Raw genomic sequence first — 22464 nt, 5'->3', positions numbered from 1 at the left:
ACAGCGGGGATGACTCTGATGAGTCGTACGCGTCCGCTGCCTCGCTGGACAGATCATCAAGGAGAGGAAGGCCGTCGACCACCGGCAACTATGCTGGCCTCATGTCGGATGAGGAGAGGGTGCTGGACCGCTCTCTCCCTCCACCCGCCCCAAGTCAGGGCAGCATTCCCCTGCTGAAGCAGGAGCAGCTCGAGTTGGAGCTCCGCTACGAGCCTATGACGGCTCTGGCAGCGCAGACACTCGAGCTGACTGCGGATGTAGAGAGGGTTGCCTCCGTGTCCAAAGGGCTCAAGGGGACCTTTCAGAGGTCCCTCCGGCTGGCTGCCCGGCGTATAAGGGCCATCAACGTGGAGATGGCCAAGCGAACGGCGCCGGACAGCGGAGCGGAGGAGTTAGCAGGGTTGAGGCTTCAGCTCCGCCAGCGAGAGGAGCAGATCAGCAAACAGCGTGAGCAGCTGCTCACCCTGACCAAGGAGCTGGCGGAGGTGCGGGCTCGCCTGCTGGCGGTTGAGGCCCCCATCTTCGTTACCCCCCGCCAGCGCCGAAAAGGCGGCTAGGCCGGTCTCCCCCCTGGCTGAGCAGGGAGGAATCAAGAAGGGGAGGCCGGAACAGGAGGTGGTTATGCCAGAGCCAGTGGCTGGCCCCTCCTGGAGGGAGGTGGCGTCGCCCGCCCCCAGCCGGGCCAAGAGGGCTGCCTCCGCTCCATCCAAGGGGGTGCCCAGGATTTCCAGGGTGGAGGCGATCGACCCCGAGGGGGGGGGGGACATCAGGGTGTGCCTTGCTGCCCTCATGCAGCAGGTCTCCTCCCTCAGGGCAGAGTTTATGGGGGCGCTGGAGTCCAGAGGGGGCAAGGAAGTCCCGACCATTAAGAAGAAGGGGAAGGTACAACCAGCGGCAAGGGCCAGCAGGTGGGGAGAGGCCAGCCTCCCCAGGTGAAGAAGGAGTCCCCCCTGGAGGCGAGGATGCGGGGCGTCCAGGAAGAGACCCGCCTTGTCGCTCAGGGGGAAAGTTGGACCACAGTGGTCGGCCGCAAGGCCAAGAGGGCCCAGGAGAAGAAGAAGGAAGGGCCACTACCGACACCCGGTGGCACAGCGGTGCGAGGGGCGCAGCAGAGTGCCAAGGGCCCCCCCCCCCCCCCCAAGAAGCCAGCTGCCTCAGTCCCCGCACCGAAGAGGAAGGTAACCAGGCCGCATAACACAGCGGCCGTCACCTTGACTTTGGCCCCAGAGGCCAAGGCCACATACGCCGAGGTGATGGCCACCGCCCGGGAAAGGGTCGAACTCCGGACCATTGGAATAACGGAGATTCGACCCCGGCGGGCGGTCACTGGCGGCCTGATGCTCGAAATACCGGGCGAGGAGCGCACCGACAGGGCGGCTGCGCTAGCCGGTGTCCGCAGTGGAGGTTGCGGCAGCCTTGGCCGCTGTGGGGGGTTGTGCCCTAGCCGATGTTAAGGTCGGGGAGATCAGAATCTCCCCGGCCCGGCTGTGCACTGTCTGGGCAAAATGCCCCCTGACGACGCTTAATAAAATAGCCGCCTCCGGGAGGATCCTGGTTGGCTGGTTGTCAGCCAGGGTCGAGGCGCTGCCGGCGCGGCCTTTGCAGTGTTTCCGCTGCCTCGAAAAAGGCCATGTGAGGCAGCGGTACACGTGCGTAGTGGATCGGTCCGATCGCTGCTATGTTTGCGGCGAGTCGGGCCATAAGGCCGCCACATGCAGCGCCTCCCTGCGGTGCCCCTTGTGCACCGACTTGGGGCGACCAGCGGGGCACCGGTTGGGGGCGAAGTCGTGCGCCCCCAAGTCCCGGACGCCCAACAAGGAGAAGGGCGCCGTCCAGGGGGGTGTAGCACCCACCCAATAGGCGCAGCAGCAGCCAACTAAGGCTGCTGCGCCTAAAAAGAAGAGGGGTGGCAGGCCCGCCACCCCAAAAGTAGGTAAGGCCGTGGAGGCGGCCCCTCCCTCCAAAAAGCAATGAGGCCCAAAGGGCCCATAATACAGGGCAACCTGAACCACCCGGCCAGGGCGGAAGATCTTCTTCTGCATCACCTGGCCGAGTGGAAAATTGGGTTGGCTGTGGCCGCGGAGCCGTACCGAGTCCCTGACAGACACGACGGGGGCGGGGGTTTGTGGCGGTGCTCTGGTGCGATACCGCGGTGGTGGGCGTCTATTGCCCACCCAGTTGGTCCCTCGCGGCGTTCGAAGAGTGTTTAGGCCGGGTGGGAGACGCTATCTTCCGTTGCTACCCCCGGCCGACACTCGTCCGCGGGGATTTCAACTCCCATGCCCAATCGTGGAGGGCCTCGAGGACTGATGCGAGGGGTGAGGCGGTACTCGAGTGGGCGACGAATTCGAGCTCCGGCTTTTGAACCGGGGCTCGGTCAGCACCTGCGTGCACGCTCGGGGGGAGTCGATAGTTGCCCTATCGTTCGCGACTCCCTCGGCCGCACGCATGGTGCGGAGTTGGAGGGTGGTAGAGGAGGCGGAGACGCTTAGCGATCATCGCTACATCCGCCTCGGATTCTCCACCCCCGACCGTCGCCCGCCGAGCGGCCCACCGCCGCGGAGATGGGCGCTGAAGAGGCTTGACAGGGACGCGCTGATGGCCGCAGCCCTCGCTGTGACCTGGCCGGAGCAACCGGTCGGTTCGGTCGCGGATATAGGGGAGGAGGTGATATGGTTCCGGGGCACGATGAAGGCGCTCTGTGACGTCGCCATGCCCCGGGCCAAATGCCTCCCCAGACGGGCCGCCTACTGGTGGTCGGGCGAAATCGCCGATATTCGGCAGAATTGTAATGTCGCCCGACGTCAGTGACAAAGGGCCCGTCGGAGAAGGAACCGCGACCCAGCGGGGGAGGAAGAGCTGTACGGGTGCTACCGTGTATTGGTGGTAGCCGTGCAGCTGGCCATTAAGGAGGCCAAGTCCCGGGCATGGCAACAGATCCCCGGTTCTCTGGATGCCGATCCGTGGGGGCGCCCCTACCTCCGGGCTATGGGGAAACTAAGGACCTGGGCGCCCCCCGTAACGGAGAGCCTCGACCCCCAGTTCTTGGGTCAGGTGGTGGACACGTTGTTCCCTCGTGATCGACGGTAGCCACCCCTGGCCCCCGGGCCATTACTCTACAAAGTAGGTGTAGTGGGGGGAGGCTTCGGCCTCCCCCAGGGTGATAGGTTGGGGGGGAGCTTTGGCTCATCCCCAAGGCAGATGTAGTGGGAGGAGGCTCCTGCCTCCCCAATCGCAGATCTAGCGGCTCCTTTTTGGAGTCGCTGGGCCGCAGGTGGCCGGGGCTGGGGCCTCGGTCGCCATTGGACGCGGCCCGAGGAGTGGCCGGCGTCGGGTTTGGCCCCTGACGTCAGCGGAGCAGGCACTTAGGGGGAGGGTCAAAGGTTAGATCCTTCCCTGAGATGGGGCGCTATGCGCCAAGAGTGGGGGGGTCCCGGTGTTGTTCGTTAGAGGTCCCGGGGCCCTCACCACAGCCCTGTGCAGATCACTGTGGGGGTTTTAGCCGGTAAAAATCCGGCACTACCCCCGGCCCCTCCTCAGGGGGGCTGGGGGCGTCTTTGGAAGATTTCTCCTACAAAAAAAAGAAAAAAAACAGGGTTAGGTTAGGGTTAGGGAAGATTAAGATTCAAGGTAATATATGGAGAATAATCACGGTATACAGCAGAGATATGAAAAAGACGAGAGAGAATATAGAAGATGCAATCGGAAGGATGAAAGAAGAAAGACTTATAATCGGCGGGGATTTCAATGAAAGAATAGGTTTAGAAGGATCATTTAGCAATGAGGATAGGAAACACAAAGAAACAAGAAAATCGAGAGATAAAATGAAAAACATAGAAGGAACCAGGCTAACAGAAATGGTAGAAGACAACGGATGGGAAATTAACGGTAATTTTGAAGGAGACGAAGAAGGTGAATATACTTTCATTGGGGGCAAAGAAAACTCAGTAATCGATTATGTACTGATAGACTCAGCAATTAAAGAAGATATCAGAAGTTTCGGGATAGAAGATAGGATAGAGTCAGATTATTTACCACTGAAATTAGAAATTTATGAAGAAACCAGCGTAGAGAAGCAAGAAGGAGAGATATGGAAGGAGAGACGGCTTTGGACGGAGGAAGGAAAGAGACACTACCAGGAGGAAGTGGAACAAATTGAATTCGAAAAGGAGGATCCAAACGAAATGATGGAAGAAATGGTACATAAGATCAACGGAACGGTACTCAAGAAAGTGGTAAAGGTAGTGAAAATGAAACTAGGGTACAAGAAATGGTGGGATAAAGAATGCACAGAGAGAAAACGAGAAACGCGAAAAGAGCTGAGAAAATGGAGAAAAGGGAAAGGAGAAAAGACGACATACATTCAGAAAAGAAGAGAATTCAAGAAACTCTGCGAGAAGAAGAAGGACCAACAACAGAAGAAAGAAGAAGAAGAAATAGAACAAATTACAAACACAAATGAAATATGGAAATATATCAGACGGGAAAGGAAAAGAAGCATAGGAACAACAAACAAAGTAAACATACAGAGCTGAAGAAGATATTTCATGGAATCATTAGAAGGAAAAGAACAAAAGGACCAAGAAGAAGAGAGATTAGAGGAAACAGAGGAACAGCAGGATACAAATGAAATTATAACGGAACAAGAAGTGAAGAGGCAAATTAAGAAACTGAAAAAAAGAAAAGCAGCAGGGGAAGATGGCCTAGAAAACGAGGTCTGGATACATGGAGGAAGAAAGGTACTCACCAGAATCACAACACTGATAAACACAGTATGGAAGGGAGACGGAATGCCAAGGAGATGGAAAGTAGGTATAATTAGCCCTATATTTAAGAAGGGAGACAGGGATGATGTAAAGAATTACAGAGGGATCACGCTGCTAAATACGGCATACAAGATATACGCGATGATTTTGGAGAACACATTAAGTGCAGAACTAGAGGAAAAGAAAATCATACCAGAGACACAAGCAGGCTTCAGAAAAGGAAGAAGCACAATGGACAACATTTTTATGCTGAACTATGCGGTAAACAGAGAAATCAAAGAAAAAGGAGGAAAGCTATATGCTTTCTTCGCAGATCTAACAGCGGCTTTCGATAAAGTAAACTGAGAAAAACTGAGCAAGGTTATGGAGGAAAAAGGAATAAGTAACACTCTAAGAACGACAATTAACGAAATTTACAAAGAAACAGAGAATAGGATAAGAGTTAATGAGAAAGTATCTGAAAAGTTTTGGACAACGAAAGGATTAAGGCAAGGATGCCCACTTTTTTTTTTTTTTTTTCTTGTTTATAACGATAAGTGAGAGTAAGATAACCTCGCCCAGCTACCCAACTCTCTTTAGTTGTACCTGCGAGCGAAAGCCCACTCACCAACAAAAAAAGAAAGTATTATGGCATTACCCACATGAAGTGATAAACGAAGATGAGATTTCCACGGAAAAATTTTCAAAAAAACCGCGGTTAAATGAAGGAAGGAATAAAATAAAATAAACTAAATGAAAATTGTAAACGAAGTAGCAGGACAGAGGGTGCATGAGCGATGCACCCACAACCGTGGCAGTCATCAACCGTGACTGCATAAGAAAAATGAAATAAATTAAACTCAAATGAAAAAAGCTCTAACGAATGAAATTAACATAATTAAACAAAACTAAACAAAACAACACGATCTAAGCCCCCAGCATGGGGAAAGGGACCCGATCTATAAACGGAATATTATCAGATCGAAAGGAACCAGTAAGCCGAACCAGGGGATTAGCATGGTCGGCAACATTATAGCCAGAAATCAGTTTAACGACGAACTCCTCAATTAGAGGAACCGAGGCCATTTCATGTAGCTCAAGAGTAGGAGTTCGCCTGCGTTTATTTAAAATAATCTTTAACATCTTGTTCTGGAAAATTTGCACCCGTTTGCGCAAATACCTGGGGATGAGAGGCCACCAAATCTGAGCTCCATAGGTCAAGACCGGGCGAACACACATTTTATAGATGTTAATGCGAATTTCAACCCTGAGGGAGGATTTATGGTGTAAGTGTGACGATAAAAAGCCATACACTTTAGTCGCCTTAGAAATCCGGTCATTAACAGCGGCCATCCATCTCAAGCGTTCATCGAGAACAACGCCTAAGTAACGCACGGTGCTCGACCATGGAACTGGATGAGAATCAATAAAAAATTGAAATAATGATTTGAGCCTGTAACGAGAATGACGTCGTGAAAAAAGAATGGCCTCGGTTTTATCCGGATTTATAACCAGCTTCCAGGAATAAAAAAATTTAAGAATAAGATTAAGATAATTCTGCAACCTCAATACGAGCGCTGGTAATCGCGAGGAAATAGAAAAGATCGCGGTATCGTCCGCAAACAAGGCCAGCGAACAGTTAATTGCAGAAGGAATATCATTAATGAACAGGTTAAAGAGGATTGGCCCCAGGATGGAGCCCTGGGGCACCCCGGCAAGGATGAGATAAAATTCAGAGCATGAACCATTATAATGCACAAACAGGTGCCTGTCACTGAGATAAGCCCGCATTAAGCGGATAAAACCACGGCTGAGACCGACACAGTGCAATTTAAACAATAAGGCATCATGCCATACCGTGTCAAAGGCCCTGGCCAGGTCAAGCAATACCATTGCCAGGCAGCGCCGAACGTTAAGCGCAAACGAGATGTCCTGTGCAATTCGAATGACCTGCTGAATCGTGGAGTGACATTGCCGAAAGCCAAACTGTTGATTAATTATGACATTATTCTCATTGAGATGTTTAGTGAGATGGATAAAAATACATTTTTCAAATATTTTGCCCAGGATGGAGAGGAGACTGATCGGTCTGTAACTCGACACCAGATCGGGCGGCTTCCCTGGTTTAGGCACAGGAGTGACTCTCGCCACTTTCCAAGCCTGCGGGAAGTAAGTTAAAAAAACGCAACCACGAAAAATATAATACAGCTGGAGAACGATCTTTTTTGAGGCATGCTTCAACATCGAGGAAGTGATCCTGTCAGGACCAGGGGTCTTGCGATTGCCCAGGCCAGCAATGATCCCAGTAATTGTGGAGGGGGAGAACCAGGCCCCGCCAGGAATGCCATCAGTATCATTATTTAATGTAGCCATAAAATCCTCGACCATAGGTGTGTAAGGAGAGGGTAATCGAGACGCAGACACATGAACGTTGGCAAAACTTTTGGCTAGAGCCTCCGCTTTACTTTTGTTAGAGCATGCAATGTCACCACCAGAATCCAGCGGGGGCAAATGCCGGGGTTCACGCCCGGAATTGCAAGCCCGAAATGTTGCCCAAAAAGTAGGGTCAGTGCGTTGAAAAGAGGTTAGAGTATCCTCCCACTTAAGATGACGCAGGTAAAAAATGCGTCATTTAATTGCCTTGGATGCGTCGCGAATAAGATCAGCGACAGAATCACTTCCATATCTTTGGCCACGCCGACGCAATTTTCTCCTGTATCTGATCAGGGATAACAATACACTATCTGTCACAAGGTGTGAGTGTTTCGTCGCAGAGTTGTCAACTTTCGATGTTGAACGACGATGACAGGCGTGCATAAAGGATGTTAAAGTACGAACAGAGTCGTCAATATCCTGGGTGGAAGTAAACCGAGGTTCAATTTTAAAAGTTTTGGTAAGACTAGAGTAGAGATTCCAGTGTACTACTCTGTCAATCCCGCCAGGGCGAGTGGTATTTTTGGCAGTTAAAATAATGGACAGATGATCAGTGCTAAAGCGATCATCAGCGACGCAGGCAAAATCATGATGATGATTGGTTAGAAAAAAATCAATAGTGGAAGGTCTCCTGGTGGTATCAAGACGAGTAAAAGTGTCAGGATGAACAATCCTGTAGTCTGACTTCAACATGTGTTTATATAGGTTTACCCCAGCCAAATTTGACGAATAATTGATCCAAGAAGTGTGCTTTGCGTTCCAGTCACCCCCCACAATAAATGGAGAGCCAACTCGCGCAATAGCATTAAGGTCATAGTTGGAAAGGCGATTACCAGGAGGAGCGTAAACCACCCCCACCACAACACTGGGGCACCTAACTCTAATGAAGCAAGCCTCAAAACCAGCTGAATGCGGGTTGTCAATGACTGTAAAATCTATCGAGTTATGGACTATCAAAGCCACCCCTCCTCCCCTGGGGGAATCTCGATCACATCGGACCACAGTATAGCCTGGAATTGAGAAGAAATCGTTGGGCTTAAGCCAAGTCTCAGTGATTAAGACTATCTCGATCTGCAGATCGGCGATGGCAAGAATTAGTTCGTTCCGACGCTGCCTTAACGAACGAGCATTCCAAAGAAGAAGCTTTGGGAACATTATTTAAGATTTTGGAACACTGACCAAAAGGCTTGAAACTTCTCAGCCATGGTACTACACGCGCGGAGCTGCTGGATCAGTGCTCTGGTTAAACTAAGCATCTGGTCGATGTTGACCAACGAGTTCAATTCTTTCATGGCCTCAACCAACTCGACCATAGTGCCAATCCCCCCACCTGTTAAAGGAGTCGAAGAGACATTAGAGAACCTCGGGGGACGCACACCAGCAACCGCATCCGCGTAGGATCCACGCGAAACGGAAGCAGGTGGAGGCGCGACCGAGACAAGGGAAGGAAATGCCTGAGCAGTGGCAACAGGAGGGCGTTGAAAAGTCAGACCGCGAGGAGCTCTGGCACCAGATTGACGAGCTTGAAGATATGCCTCAAGCGATGGACATTTCGAAAAATTGGCGGTATGAGCACCACCACAATTGACACACTTAGGTGGTTCGCTCAACGTCTTCTTACACTCCGACGAGTGATGCTTACCAGCGCATTTAACGCATTGAGGGGGGAAATTACAGTTTGAAGCTGAATGGCCAAAAGATTGACAACGAAAGCATTGAGTATGCTTTTTATTGGACCAAAATTTATCCCAATAAACCCTGACGCTGAATAGATAACTAATTTTATTGACATCATTAGCTGATGTGCCGGGGGGAAAATTGATACGATAAATAGCAAAGTCCCTGTTGGACGTGGAACCAGGACGACGGATTTGCAGACACGAAACCGGATTTAATCCTTTCGATTTGATTTCTTCCAAAATTTCCTCGGAAGGAGTATCTGGCAATCCCTTCAGCACCATACTTAGGGCTTTCTCAGAGTCAAGGGTGAACGTAAAGAAGGGAACTTTGCCCTCACGAAGCGTTGATTGAAATTGCTTAAACGATTCAACTTTTTCGAATTGTATATGGATTTTAGTACCAAGGAATTTAATTTTAAAAGTTTTACCGAATATTTCAGCCAGCTCGCGTTCAAATTTAGCTATATTATATGAGAAATTCGAAATGTATATGGGAGGAGGTTTAATAGTGTTTGAGAATCCGCTCAGCCATGATGGCGCTCACGGTCGATCGATTTATCGATCGGGAGTTGCCCATCTAGGTAACGCGTGAGCAGGGGTCTCCTCGCCGTCTCGCGCGCGACGCCGCCATTATCGATCACTGATTCACACCGATCACCACGTGCGTCTCAAAAAAGTGCTCAAGTGCGATTCATTCCAGTTCACGAGTCAAATCTTCAGCTCACGATCCCTCGCAACAGTGCTAGCGACCAGGATCACCAGGTAATGTTTTCTTACAAATAATTCATTGAAACGTGAGCCGCCAACCACGTGTCAATCTCGCACGCGCTCACGGGCACCATCACCATAGCGGGCCGAATTAATAAAATTAACGGGGCTTATTGTTCACGACTGCCGATCAATTCAATTATCAATTCAACGGATCAGGTGACAGATCAAATCAATAATTTATATGTCTCAACTCAAGTAAGATCATTCTTCACGACGAATCATTGTAATTGTAATCAAAATCATTCAGACGATTCATTTTCTTGTACGCAAAGATTCACAGCTGATCATTGTAAGCTTAATCATTATTTGTCAATTCATCGTGTTCACGCAATTTTATCATTGACTCAAATAAATCAATTTGTGAAACCGACCCAGCAAGTGTAAATTCTTTCCCAGCGCAATCCATCCAGGATTTCCATCAATCCTGAACATTTGGTCCTTCGAGCCGGATTGCGCCCTTGCTGGACTCGGTTTTCACAAAAATTGCTCATTGATCATTGTTCGTCTCAAGTCTTTGTCTCGTGTTCGTAACGGTTTTGGTGGTCGGCCATCTTGGCATTTCTCTTCCATTCAAATTCACTGACACTCTCGCCACTCACCAGGTGGCGCTCAGACGAATCACCCGCAGTCGATAAGGAAGATCGATCCAACGAACGCTCACCAAGTCTGATCAACCCGCTCATCACTGATCATCAATGGCTCACCAAGGGAAAAGCTCAGAGAAATGGAGCGAAATGGACAGTTCAAAGGAGTCGCTGGAGGTGCCAGAAAAGAGCGCATCAGGCCGCTCATCGCCCGCTCTGGTGGCAACGGAACCAGCTCGCCGCACACCGTCGCCGCATTCACATGCAACGCGCTCAACGGCCACGGATCAACTGCCGATCGAGCTGCAGCTCAAAGTGCGGACTCAAAAGGGACGGCTCCGCAATGCTCACGACATCCTGACTTCCCTCAAGGAAGAAGCAGAGCGTCTCTCCAAGGAGGAGCTGGACGACGCCAAGGCTCAACTCGACGAGGCCATCAAAGTGTTCAACAAAGAACATGCACACTTTGAGGTGGTGTGGCCAAAGTCCCAGGCAGATCACCCGTACTTCACAGAGGACTGCCACTATCAAATGCAGCAGATCGGCACTCAGGCAAAAAAGATCATAGCAAAGAGATCAGCGGAACTGCCAGCTCAACCGTCCGCTCAATCAGGAAAGGTGACTTATTCCAAGTCGAAGCTGCCCGACATCGCGTTGCCAAGGTTCACGGGCAACTACACGGAGTGGCCGTCCTTCCTGGAGTTGTTCACTTCCGTTGTGTGCGGAAAACCTGAGCTCGATCAAGTAGAGAAATTCTACTACTTGAAGGGTTGCCTGCGAGGAGAACCGGCTCAAATTGTGGCCAGCCTACCGCTCATCGGCTCATCACTCTCGGCAGCTCTAGAAATGCTCAAGCAGCGCTATGAGAATAAGCGGCGTCTCGTCCAGGCTCACCTTGACCAATTGGTCTCTCTGCCGATGGATCAAGATCACGCTAAGGCATTGAGTCAGCTCATGTCGACCGCCATGGAAACTCGGCACGCAGTACAGAATCTGATCGAGCCAGGCAAGCTCGGCGACTGCCTGCTCGTCCATCAGGTGTGCCGGAAGATGGACCACGCCACAAAGGAGCGATGGGAGACCACCCTCGGAGTCACCACCGAGTACCCATCGTTCCAGGAGGCCATGGAGTTTATCACTTCACGCATCCGAACACTAGAGCAGTTGGCCGATGATAAGGCGAGAGCGTCGGCCAGCAAGACCGCTCAAAGTAAGCCCGCTCAACCGAAGGCTCAGCAGACGACCACAAGCAGGCCAGCTCACGCAGCAGTCGCAGCAAGGCCTGCAGCTCAAGCTCGCCCGTCAGCTCCTCGCACCACCGAAAGGCCCCACCTAGAACGGCCATCGCCCTTCGAGTGTTGCGACTGCTGCGGAGGGCAACACTACATTGTGGCATGCGCGCTCTTCAGGAGCATGACGCCCAAAGTGCGAGCTCAAACTATTGAGGACAAGCGCCTGTGCTACAATTGCTTGGGCAGGCACAGCGTGCGCTCGTGCAAGTCAGCTCAAAAGTGCAAGCACTGCGGGGAGAAACATCATACGATGATTCACGAAGGCGAGCCGAAAGCAGCTCAAGCTCAAGCCGGCTCATCAAGATCGGTCTCCTCATCTGCTCAAACCACAGAATAAGATGCAGGTGCAGTCGTCAACAAAACCGCTCATTTCACGCTCCTCGCAACGGCTCAGGCTCGCCTCAAGACCGACTCAACACTCCACAACGTTCGTCTGCTCATCGACTCCGGATCAGAACTCTCTTTCATCTCCGAAGAATTAACCAGCCAGCTCAACCTTCGGAGACACCGATCATCCATCACAATAATTGGTGTTGGTGGAACAAAATCAACTGAAACAAAGGGTGTGGTCACTGTCATACTCCAATCGATGCATTCACCACAGACTGTCTGCATCCAGGCTCACGTGCTCACAGCCGTATCGACAATCCTGCCATCGTTCTCAATGAGAACTCCGGATTGGCCTCACATTAGAAAATTGAGGTTGGCGGACAATGATTTCTTGACACCACGACCAGTCAATTTAATCATTGGAGCGGATTTCTACGGAAGGATCATCAAGCCAAATATCATCAAGGGCTCACCAACAACACCAATTGCTCAACTTTCCATTTTTGGATGGCTCGTCATTGGCCCAGTCAACGAATCACATTCAAACACTCATTATTCACATTTTGCAGTTGCTCAAGACGACCAGAGCAATCTGCAAGAGCTGCTCACCAAATTCTGGGTTCAAGAGGAATCACCAATGGATATTCCAAGCACGCTCACTCCGGAGGAAGAAGAATGCGAATCACATTTCTGTGCGACTCACACTCGTGATCACACTGGAAGGTACATCGTTCGCATTCCACTCAAGGCACCAGCATCGCTCTTAGGCAATTCACACAAGATTGCTCAAAGATGTCTACAAAGCACTTTGCGACGACTCTCCAAGGATTCAACATACAACCAGCTCTACTTCAAGTTCATGAAAGAGTACGAAGAATTAGGACACATGGTAAAGGCTCAAGATCACCAAAGAATTTCATCAAGAGAGGCTGAGAACGTTGGGCCTGATGGGGAGATGACCTTGGCACATGATGCTTCGGCATCAGGAGGGTTGAGGGTCTCTTCTGACGGTTCAACACCTCAGACCTCTGCTCATCTTCAACCATATTATTTGCCTCACCATGGAGTTCTACGTCTCGACAGTTCAACAACGAAGCTCAGGGTTGTATTCAACGGATCAAAAGCTACGACATCAGGCAAATCAGTCAACGATTTAATGCATACTGGTGCTAATTTGCTCTTGAATGTTACAGATGTTCTAATTTGGCTTCGCCATTATCACCACATTTTTGCCACAGACATCACAAAAATGTATCGCCAGGTAGCAGTTCACAAGGATGATTGGGATCTCCAGCGAATCCTTTGGATCGATGAAGACCGCAATGTCATCCCTTACCAGCTCACAACTGTCACGTACGGTACAAAGGCGGCTCCCTTCCTGGCGACACGAGCACTCATGCAACTTGTTCACGATGAGGGTCATCGATTCCCTCTGGCAACGCCTTCGCTCACACATGGCAGATATGTGGACGATATCTTCGGAGGAGCAGACTCAATTTTGGAACTTGTGGAGGTCGCTCAACAGCTGATTGCATTGTGCAACGCGGGCGGATTTCCACTCGCAAAATGGCATGCGACTCACCCAGATCTTCTACGGGCTGTTTCGTCATCCACACAATCGTCAGCTCCCATATCATTTGACGACTGCACTACCAAATTACTCGGTATTCAATGGATGCCTCAAACCGACAATTTTGGCTTTTCATCCACGATCACAGATCAACCAAGTAAGTGCTCAAAACGCCTCGTATTGTACGAAGTGGCTCGGATATTTGATCCATTAGGTTTCGTCTCACCGGTAATAGTACGAGCAAAGATACTATTGCAAGAACTCTGGCTACACAAAATCAATTGGGACGATCCATTACCGTCTCAAATTGTATCACGATGGTTCATCATCAGAGAAGATCTCAACAGCTTGGCCAAGCTATCGATCCCAAGATGGTTCAACACATGGAGCAAATCAACTGTAGAAATTCATGGATTCTCTGATGCTTCTCAACTTGCCATGGCAGCGGTGATTTACATCACCGTTAGCTCTCCGTCCAACAACTCAACGACGTCACTTGTCTGTTCTAAGACAAAAGTTGCACCACTGAAGAGGCTCACAATACCAAGATTGGAGTTGTCTGCAGCACTCCTATTGGCAAAACTCACAAAATATGTTCAATCAACGCTCAAGGTAAAGATCAATGCAACGCACCTGTGGACGGATTCTCAAGTTTCGCTCACATGGATCAAATCGCAAGCATCACGTTGGAAGGATTATGTTCGGAACAGAGTCATTCAGATCCAAGAACTCACTCCAAATGCGCATTGGAGGCATGTTCCAGGTACTTCTAATCCAGCCGACTGTGCTTCCCGAGGCATTTCGACAGATCAACTTCAACGATTCGAGCTTTGGTGGAAAGGTCCTCCATGGATGGCTCGAAATCAAGATCATTGGCCAGAGCAAAAGGAATTCTCAACTTTAAACAGCGAGCTCGAAGTGAGACCCAATAATGTCTCACTCTTTGCTTCAGCTCAAAAGCTAAGTTATCATTGGGATCTCATTTACAAATATTCATCTCTTATTAAGCTGTATAGACTAACTGCACTTTGTTTCAGGTTTGCCTCACGGCTTAAGAGAAAGCTCGAAACTCCTCCTGTGATCATCATACCATCCTGCGACATGGAGAAGGCGCAGCTCTTCTGGATTCACGCGACTCAACACTTGTATTTCACCAGCGAAATCAAGACGCTCAACTCAGGCTCAACCCTGCCTGCAACTCACCCCTTCAGTCGCCTCACCGCCTTCATCGATTCGCAGGGAACCATACGAGTAGGAGGAAGACTCACAAACACAGCGCTCAGCAGGGATGAAAAACATCCAGCGATCCTCCCACGGGACGCTCACCTGTCGAAGATCATCATTGAAGATGCTCACAAGCGAACATTTCACGGAGGAACGCAGCTCACGCTCGCATATATTCGACAACGGTACTGGATCATCGGTGGCAGAGCTCCTGTAAAATCTCACATTTTGAGATGTGTCGTGTGTGCTCGTCAGAGGGGGATTCGTGCTCGTCAGATGATGGGTCAACTACCTCTCTGTCGAGTCACACCATCACGACCATTCGCTCACACCGGTGTCGATTATGCAGGACCGATCACAATGAAAAATTCAAAGGGAAGAGGCTCGAAAACAATCAAAGGATGGATCTGCGTGTTCGTATGTTTCTCCTCATCAGCTGTTCACCTCGAGGTTGTCAGCGATTACTCAACCGAGGGATTTCTGGCAGCCTACAGAAGATTCTCATCACGAAGAGGGATCGCTCACAAGTTGTACTCTGACTGTGGTACAAATTTCATTGGAGCACAGGCAGAGCTCAAACGCCTGTTCACGTCAAGTTCACAGGAGCACCTACAGATCGCATCGATTCTGTCAGCTGACAGCACTCAATGGATGTTCAACCCACCAGCTGCTCCTCACATGGGAGGAAAATGGGAAGCTGTGGTGAAATCAATCAAGTACCATCTCAGGAGAACAATTGGTGAGCTCTTACTAACATTCGAAGAGTTTTCCACTCTCCTCACACAGATCGAAGCGGTGCTCAACTCAAGACCATTGGAGCCGCTCAGTGACGATCCCGACGACATCTCTGCGCTCACCCCAGGACACTTCCTCATCGGTTCAGCGCTCAACACGATACCAGAACCATCACTGCTCGACGTCTCACCAGGTAGATTGTCGAAATGGCAACTGATCCAGCAGAGGGTTCAACACTTCTGGTCTCAGTGGTCTCGACAGTACCAGCAGAGACTTCAATCGATCTCAAAGTGGCATCATCCATCGAACGACATCAAGACAGGCTCGTTGGTGCTGCTCACGAACGAGCATCTTCCACCAAGCAAGTGGCCACTCGCAAGAGTGACCGAAGTTCACCCCGGCAAGGATGCCCTCACCAGGGTTGCAACCTTGAAGACTGCAACCACGACTCTCGTCAGACCGATCACCAAGCTTGTCATCCTGCCTGTTCACCATCAAGCTGAGCTCACCTCTGCAGAAACATCATCAACGAGTTGCTGATGGCGGGCGGAAATGTTTGAGAATCCGCTCAGCCATGATGGCGCTCACGGTCGATCGATTTATCGATCGGGAGTTGCCCATCTAGGTAACGCGTGAGCAGGGGTCTTCTCGCCGGCTCGCGCGCAACGCCGCCATTATCGATCACTGAATCACACCGATCACCACGTGCGTCTCAAAAAAGTGTTCAAGTGCGATTCATTCCAGTTCACGAGTCAAATCTTCAGCTCACGATCCCTCGCAACAGTGCTAGCGACCAGGATCACCAGGTAATGTTCTCTTACAAATAATTCATTGAAACGTGAGCCGCCAACCACGTGTCAATCTCGCACGCGCTCACGGGCACCATCACCATAGCGGGCCGAATTAATAAAATTAACGGGGCTTATTGTTCACGACTGCCGATCAATTCAATTATCAATTCAACGGATCAGGTGACAGATCAAATCAATAATTTATATGTCTCAACTCAAGTAAGATCATTCTTCACGACGAATCATTGTAATTGTAATCAAAATCATTCAGACGATTCATTTTCTTGTACCCAAAGATTCACAGCTGATCATTGTAAGCTTAATCATTATTTGTCAATTCATCGTGTTCACGCAATTTTATCATTGACTCAAATAAATCAATTTGTGAAACCGACCCAGCAAGTGTAAATTCTTTCCCAGCGCAATCCATCCAGGATTTCCACCATTCCTGAACAAATAGTGATCTTTTTACTGAAATTATTATCAATACTGATAATCTTTGGTTGAGCACGACTGGGTTTCGCGCTACTAGTAGAAGTGTCAACAACAACAGTAGCGGTCGACTTCAAGGAGCTAGCTTGTGCCGTCTCGGCACGCTGGAACGCTGCTAGCAAAGAAAAACGATTAGATACAGGGACTGCAGGAATCGTTTCAATATCCATGTTGTTTGCATTAGCTTGTGAGGACATTGTATTGTCAGAAACGTTAATCTGGCCAAGCGAACAACTTAATGAAACTTTGTTAAAATTGGATTTATCACTCATAGCCCCAGCAGCAGCAGCAGAATCAGATTCCACGGAACCCACAGAGAATGTCGGAGAAGCTGGGCGTAGATCCAGTTGAGTTTTAGGCACAGTCTGATCCGAGTCACGCACTTGGTCGAGAAAAGAGTCACTTAATTTCGACTGATTTGCATTTTTAGCGTCCTCGGAAGTTGCACTGGCAAGAAGCCGGATGTGATCGGCAGTGAGCGCCGGTCCAGTAAACGGACCCGGCGCTCGTTTGAATAAGTCAACCCTTTTCAGGTTTCGCCTGGAACGCCTAGGCGGCGGAGCCAGGCTGCGACAAATTAAATAATAAAAAACAAAAAACCACGAACACTGGAATATATAAACTAATAGAAAAGTTGAAAATAACACTAAAAGTAACCAACACTATGGAGCAAAACTGTAAGCTAGCGCAGAGCGGATCAAAACACGTCTGTTCCGTTCAGCGGTCAACGCTCTCATTAAGGCAAGGATGCCCACTAAGCCCTACCTGATTCTCATTATATACGGCGGACCTGGAAGAGAAATTGAGAGAAGAACAAACAGGAGGAATGGTGATCGGAAAAGAGAAGTTTTGGTCACTGTTGTACGCAGATGACATCGTACTATTAGCAAAACATCCGCAGGACTTAAAGGAAATGATAAACAGGATGAAAAGATACTTTGAAAGAAGAGAGTTAATGCTAAACGCTGGAAAGTCGAAGATAATAATTTTCAAGAAAGGAAGAAGTCAGAAAAAAAAAGGAGATATGGAAATGGGGAGAAGAAGAATTAGAAGTTGTTACGTCCGGGTTAATTTTTCATAACCCGACCTTGCGTTTCGCGCCCGGTGCGCCGCACTTGGAAGAAATTCCCCTACGGGAGCTGCAAGGAAGGGCATTTTGACTTTTCTTATTTTCGTTATCCTGTTCGCGCTCCCCCGAACTTGTGTCTCCTCGTTGAGTGCGCTGCACTTAAAAATATTCCACACGAGAAGCACAGAAAAGGGGGTTTGAGATTAAAATAATAATTCTTCTTTTTCTTTTCTCTTATTAGTTTCAATAGTTCAACCGTTAATATACCAAGGTTGCGTACCTCGCCAGTGCGTAGTACAGTAAAACCTGGATAAATGCAACCAACATTGGGACCCAGTGGTTGCATTTATCCAAGCGAGGTGTGGAATCTCGGGTTACACGCGACGACCAGCCAAGCGTGAACGTAGAAAGAGACAGACTGTGGCGGAAAGAGAGAGGTCCGATGATCAAAGGAAAGAGCCGAAACGTATCGGTGTGACTAATACTAATTGAAGTATAAAACTTTTTTATTTTTGACTTTTTTTTATTGAAACTTTTACTAACGCATTGGTGAAATTTTTCTGATTAAAATGGTACCAAATACGATATAGTTTCAATTATAGTTACTTGCTAAAATTGATGTTAAAGGTTGGCGAAAAACAACAGAGATCGAAATCAAAACCAGTCGCGGTGTTGACTCTGGTTTCAAAGGTTTCATTTATCCAAGCAGGGTGGCGATTCTGGGCATTTAATGTTGCATTTATCCAAGCGAGGTGTCGATTCTAGGCATTTAATGTTGCATTTATCCAAGCGAGGTGTCGATTCTGGGCATTTAATGTTGCATTTATCCAAGCGAGGTGTCGATTCTGCGTCTGTACACATGTTTTCTATTCAGTCGACATGCCGACTCTGTGTCCGTACACATGTTTTCTATTCAGCCGACATGCCGATTCTGTGTCCGTACACATCTTTTGTATTCAGCCGACATCATTTATATTCAGTCGTGGTGTCAATTCTATGTTGTTTATTCTACTACTATTGTTTATAAATATAATTCAAACTATATCGTGTTTGGTGTCATTTTAATCAGAAAAATCTCACAAATGCGTTAGTAAAAGTTTCATTAAGAAAAAGTTAAAAATAAAAAAGTTTTATCGTTCAATTAGTATTAGTCACACCGATATTACGGTCGGATCATATTACACGGTTTCCTCGTCGAGCGGCTCGGTTCGTCTAGGGGGATCCCCTCAAGTGGAGGGGATAGCGATGTTGCACTTATCCAAGCATTCTTTCGTTGCATTTATCCAGGTTTTACTGTACTTGGAAATAATCCCAGGCGAGGCACACAAAGGAGGCTATATTTAGCTCTTTCAAATAATACAAATCAACCTTTCCTTGGGATGATTGCCTAGCCGAAACTGCGTAGTTCGGAAACATAGAAAGTCAAAACCGTTAAGGAAGAGGTATCATAAACATCCTTCGCCGCACGGTTAAGCAGTGCGACGCACTTGGAAATTTCCCAGCTAACCGCGCTGTATAAAGAAAATTCTTGTTCTACCCTACTAGCGAGATACCTCTCCTACCTGCAAGGCATGCGTCAGCCGGCCTTTCCACAAGGAATGAGTGCAATTAAGAACGAAACAATCAGTATGGAACGGAATGAAATTGTTTGAATGACTATGGAATGCGAAGGTTTGCGTGACAACCACTGAGGTTCGAAATTTGTCGACCGACGTTCAAGAACGTTCGAGACGAAGGTCGACCAAGGCAATAAACATCGACAACGAACTACAGCTAAACGTTAAACGTAGAACGTTTAGAAAATACGTAAATCATTAAAAATTGATGTACGCGGAATTAATGACAATTAAATGCAGTAACGTATTTGCATACATCTGCGATTCGATAACAATTACAAATATCTATTGCCTTTTCCGTAAACCGCCGAAACGCGAATAAGAGCGGAATAATTTAACATTATTCATTTATTAGTTATTCAATATAGTAAGCTAAACATCTATTAAGAAAGCTAGACCTACTCCGATACCAAAAATGTCATTTATAAGAGCCTCTTTGATTAATTGAGAAACGAATAAATTCAAATAGAATAGATTTCGAATATTCCAGAAGTATAGAAATTGCGACGCACGAAATTCACGAAGCGCTGTAGGGGTAAAAAGAGGACGATAGCCAACGATAGACAGAGTCGGAAGGAAGGTCAAGGAGGGATGAGAACTCGGGAAACGCGCCTAGATAAAACCAATGCGTGCGGGCCTTCCCCTTCGACACGTACCCTGATTTGCCAAATGATGTCCCCACTTTGGGCTCATGATCGCGGGTCGAACCCTGAGATACGATTGCTTTACTGAGGCAAATGACTCTTCGTCGAAAAATCGTGAGGTATGTGACGGGGAGCCCGTGTTCGCGTGGAACAATAGTTTCGCGTGAAAATTGTAGTGATTAGCTGACCGGTAAAGTCCTTATAAAAGGCAGAGTGCCGGGAGATTGCGATTCTCGTTTTCCGCGTAAAGGACTCATACGAATACGTTAAACTCTTTTCACAATTTTCAATTATCTATCTTTTTCTCTCTCAATTTTAAATCGTTCGTTAATTAATATTTTTCTCTTTTCCAAGTCGCGTCATTTTGAAATCAGTTTTCGTATCGTCTCGTAACCGTAATACCGTACAAACGCCGATCGCGAACGTGTAGTGCGTGTGACAAGTTTTTCATCTCTTCTTTGCCTTCCAGATTTCCAGACGACCCACAGCAAATAGCGACTACGAAACAACTTTTGCATTATCTTACATCATTTAAGACCGAGTTTGGTAAGTTATTTATTTCATTTTGTCCAATACGACGAATCTGGATTTAGTGAGGCAAAACAGGCGATCTTGAAACCGCGTGTTCTGGAAATTTCCCACGAGATCGTTCCGTTCAACATCGTGTTTAAGGTATCGAAGATATTTAGAAATTTTAATAACAATTCCGTTTACGATAACGAGAGGCGGCCCACGAGACCGTTGGTCTTGGAAGTTTTCCCCCTGGGACCGTTTCCTCTCACTGCGTACTAATTGTTCACCGAAATCGCCGCTCGAATCATCTTAAAATTCTGTGCCTTACGATTCAATCGATTTCATTATTACCTAATTTCACTTATCTTGTTAATATATATATAATTTTCTGTATTTTCAACAGCTCGTACTCACTGTTAACCAAACCATTTTTATTGTTATGCTTTCCTTTTTTTGAGATTATACTTTCTGTTACACATAACTAGTTTCAAATTCATTTTCAGTTCAAACACACTTCCTTTCTATACATTCACGCTTACCATCTTCGCACAAATTCGCACGAGAGGCCCGTATGGGACCAGAGCATTGACGGACTCAATAAATAATCTTTTTATAATCTATCTCAATAATATTGATTCTTTTTAAATTGTTCCAATCGTTACCGACCTAACATCGTCGAGCACGATTGGAACTGGTGGCAGCGATAATACCGTTCTCAACCACGTATTAATCACCCAGAAAGTAAAAGAGATAATAATATAACTAAATATCAATTTCTTTTCTTTTTATGTTTTGTACGTCGCGCGCCGTATCACGCTCGCGACGCGCCGCGGCGCCGTGTCGTCAGCGCTCGGTACCGCGAGAAGAAAAAAAAGACTCGCGACAACGCAAAAACAAAAACGTTCAGTTCTATCGTACGTCTCACGCAAATAACGTCGATCATTCTATCGTACGTCTCGCGAAAATAATATCGTCAGTTCTCTCGAGCGTCTCGCGCAAGTAGCATCGGTCGTTCATAGTGTTTCTTGAACGGTTCGGAACGCGGAAGAATCACGCGTACGATCTACGTCGAACACGCCTTACAATGGCAGTCGTCTCACGAATCAGGCACCTGCTCGCCACACAGCGATCGTGTCTCTTCTTGAGCCGATCCCTAGAAGTCCGAGCCATGCTCCTCCCGAATTTGAATGCGATCGTGTCTCTTCTTGTGCCGATCCCTAGAAGTCCGAGCCATGCTCCTCCCGAATTTGAATGCGATCGTGTCTTTTCTTGAGCCGATCCCTAGAAGTCCGAGCCATGCTCCTCCCGAATTTGAATGCGATCGTGTCTTTTCTTGAGCCGATCCCTAGGAGCCCGAGCCGTGCTCCTCCTGAATTAATTTGCGCGGTCGTGCTGCAGTCGATTCGCCAGCACCGAGACCGTGTCTCCTATCAACGTTACTCGAGGCTCGACCCACACATACACACGCGGACACGCATGCATTCGACGTGATACAGCTCGCGACTACGTCTCCCTTGTATTTCCAAAATTTCGAAAGTTTTTTTTATCTTCGGGTTTTTTCTCTCTGAGCCAATAAACTTTTCTCATTGTTGGTTCAATTGATCGTGTCTTTATTTTGTTGATCCCTACCCTCTATTCTATTCTGTTAGTACACATTTATTTAATTCTAGTTCAACCGGATTCAAAAAAACGGAATCTTTCCATGTTGGAAAGCTTTCGACACTACAACATCCGTTGGTGTGTTGGATGTTATTATGATGATGGGTTTTTGTGGTGAAAGAGGTGAAGAGGATGAAGGTTGTGATATCGGTTTATCTGCGGATCTGAGTCGAGTACGGGTGGATATTGCATCCGGATCCGGTGGTGGTCTAGGCTTTGATTTGGATCCTATAGGTCTTCCTTGTTTTCGTTTAATAATTATGGGTTCCTGCTCGGAATCAGATGAACTTGGTGAATCTGTAATCGGCATTACGATC

At 48.0% G+C, this 22464-nt stretch overlaps 1 protein-coding gene across 1 annotated transcript; it reads left to right on the top strand.

Annotated features, from left to right (window-relative positions):
• The first annotated feature begins 12093 nt into the window (after positions 1-12093).
• Positions 12094-15903, top strand: LOC123988589. The gene has a single exon (XM_046289196.1). It carries the CDS (start codon positions 12094-12096, stop codon positions 15901-15903), a length of 3810 nt encoding a protein of 1269 aa, XP_046145152.1.
• The last annotated feature ends 6561 nt before the right edge of the window (positions 15904-22464 follow it).

Source organism: Osmia bicornis, chromosome 2 (assembly GCF_907164935.1).
Source record: "Osmia bicornis bicornis chromosome 2, iOsmBic2.1, whole genome shotgun sequence".
Taxonomy (NCBI): Eukaryota; Metazoa; Arthropoda; class Insecta; order Hymenoptera; family Megachilidae; genus Osmia; species Osmia bicornis.
Note: the sequence above shows the minus strand (reverse complement) of the source record. Positions and strands in the feature narration are given on the sequence as shown.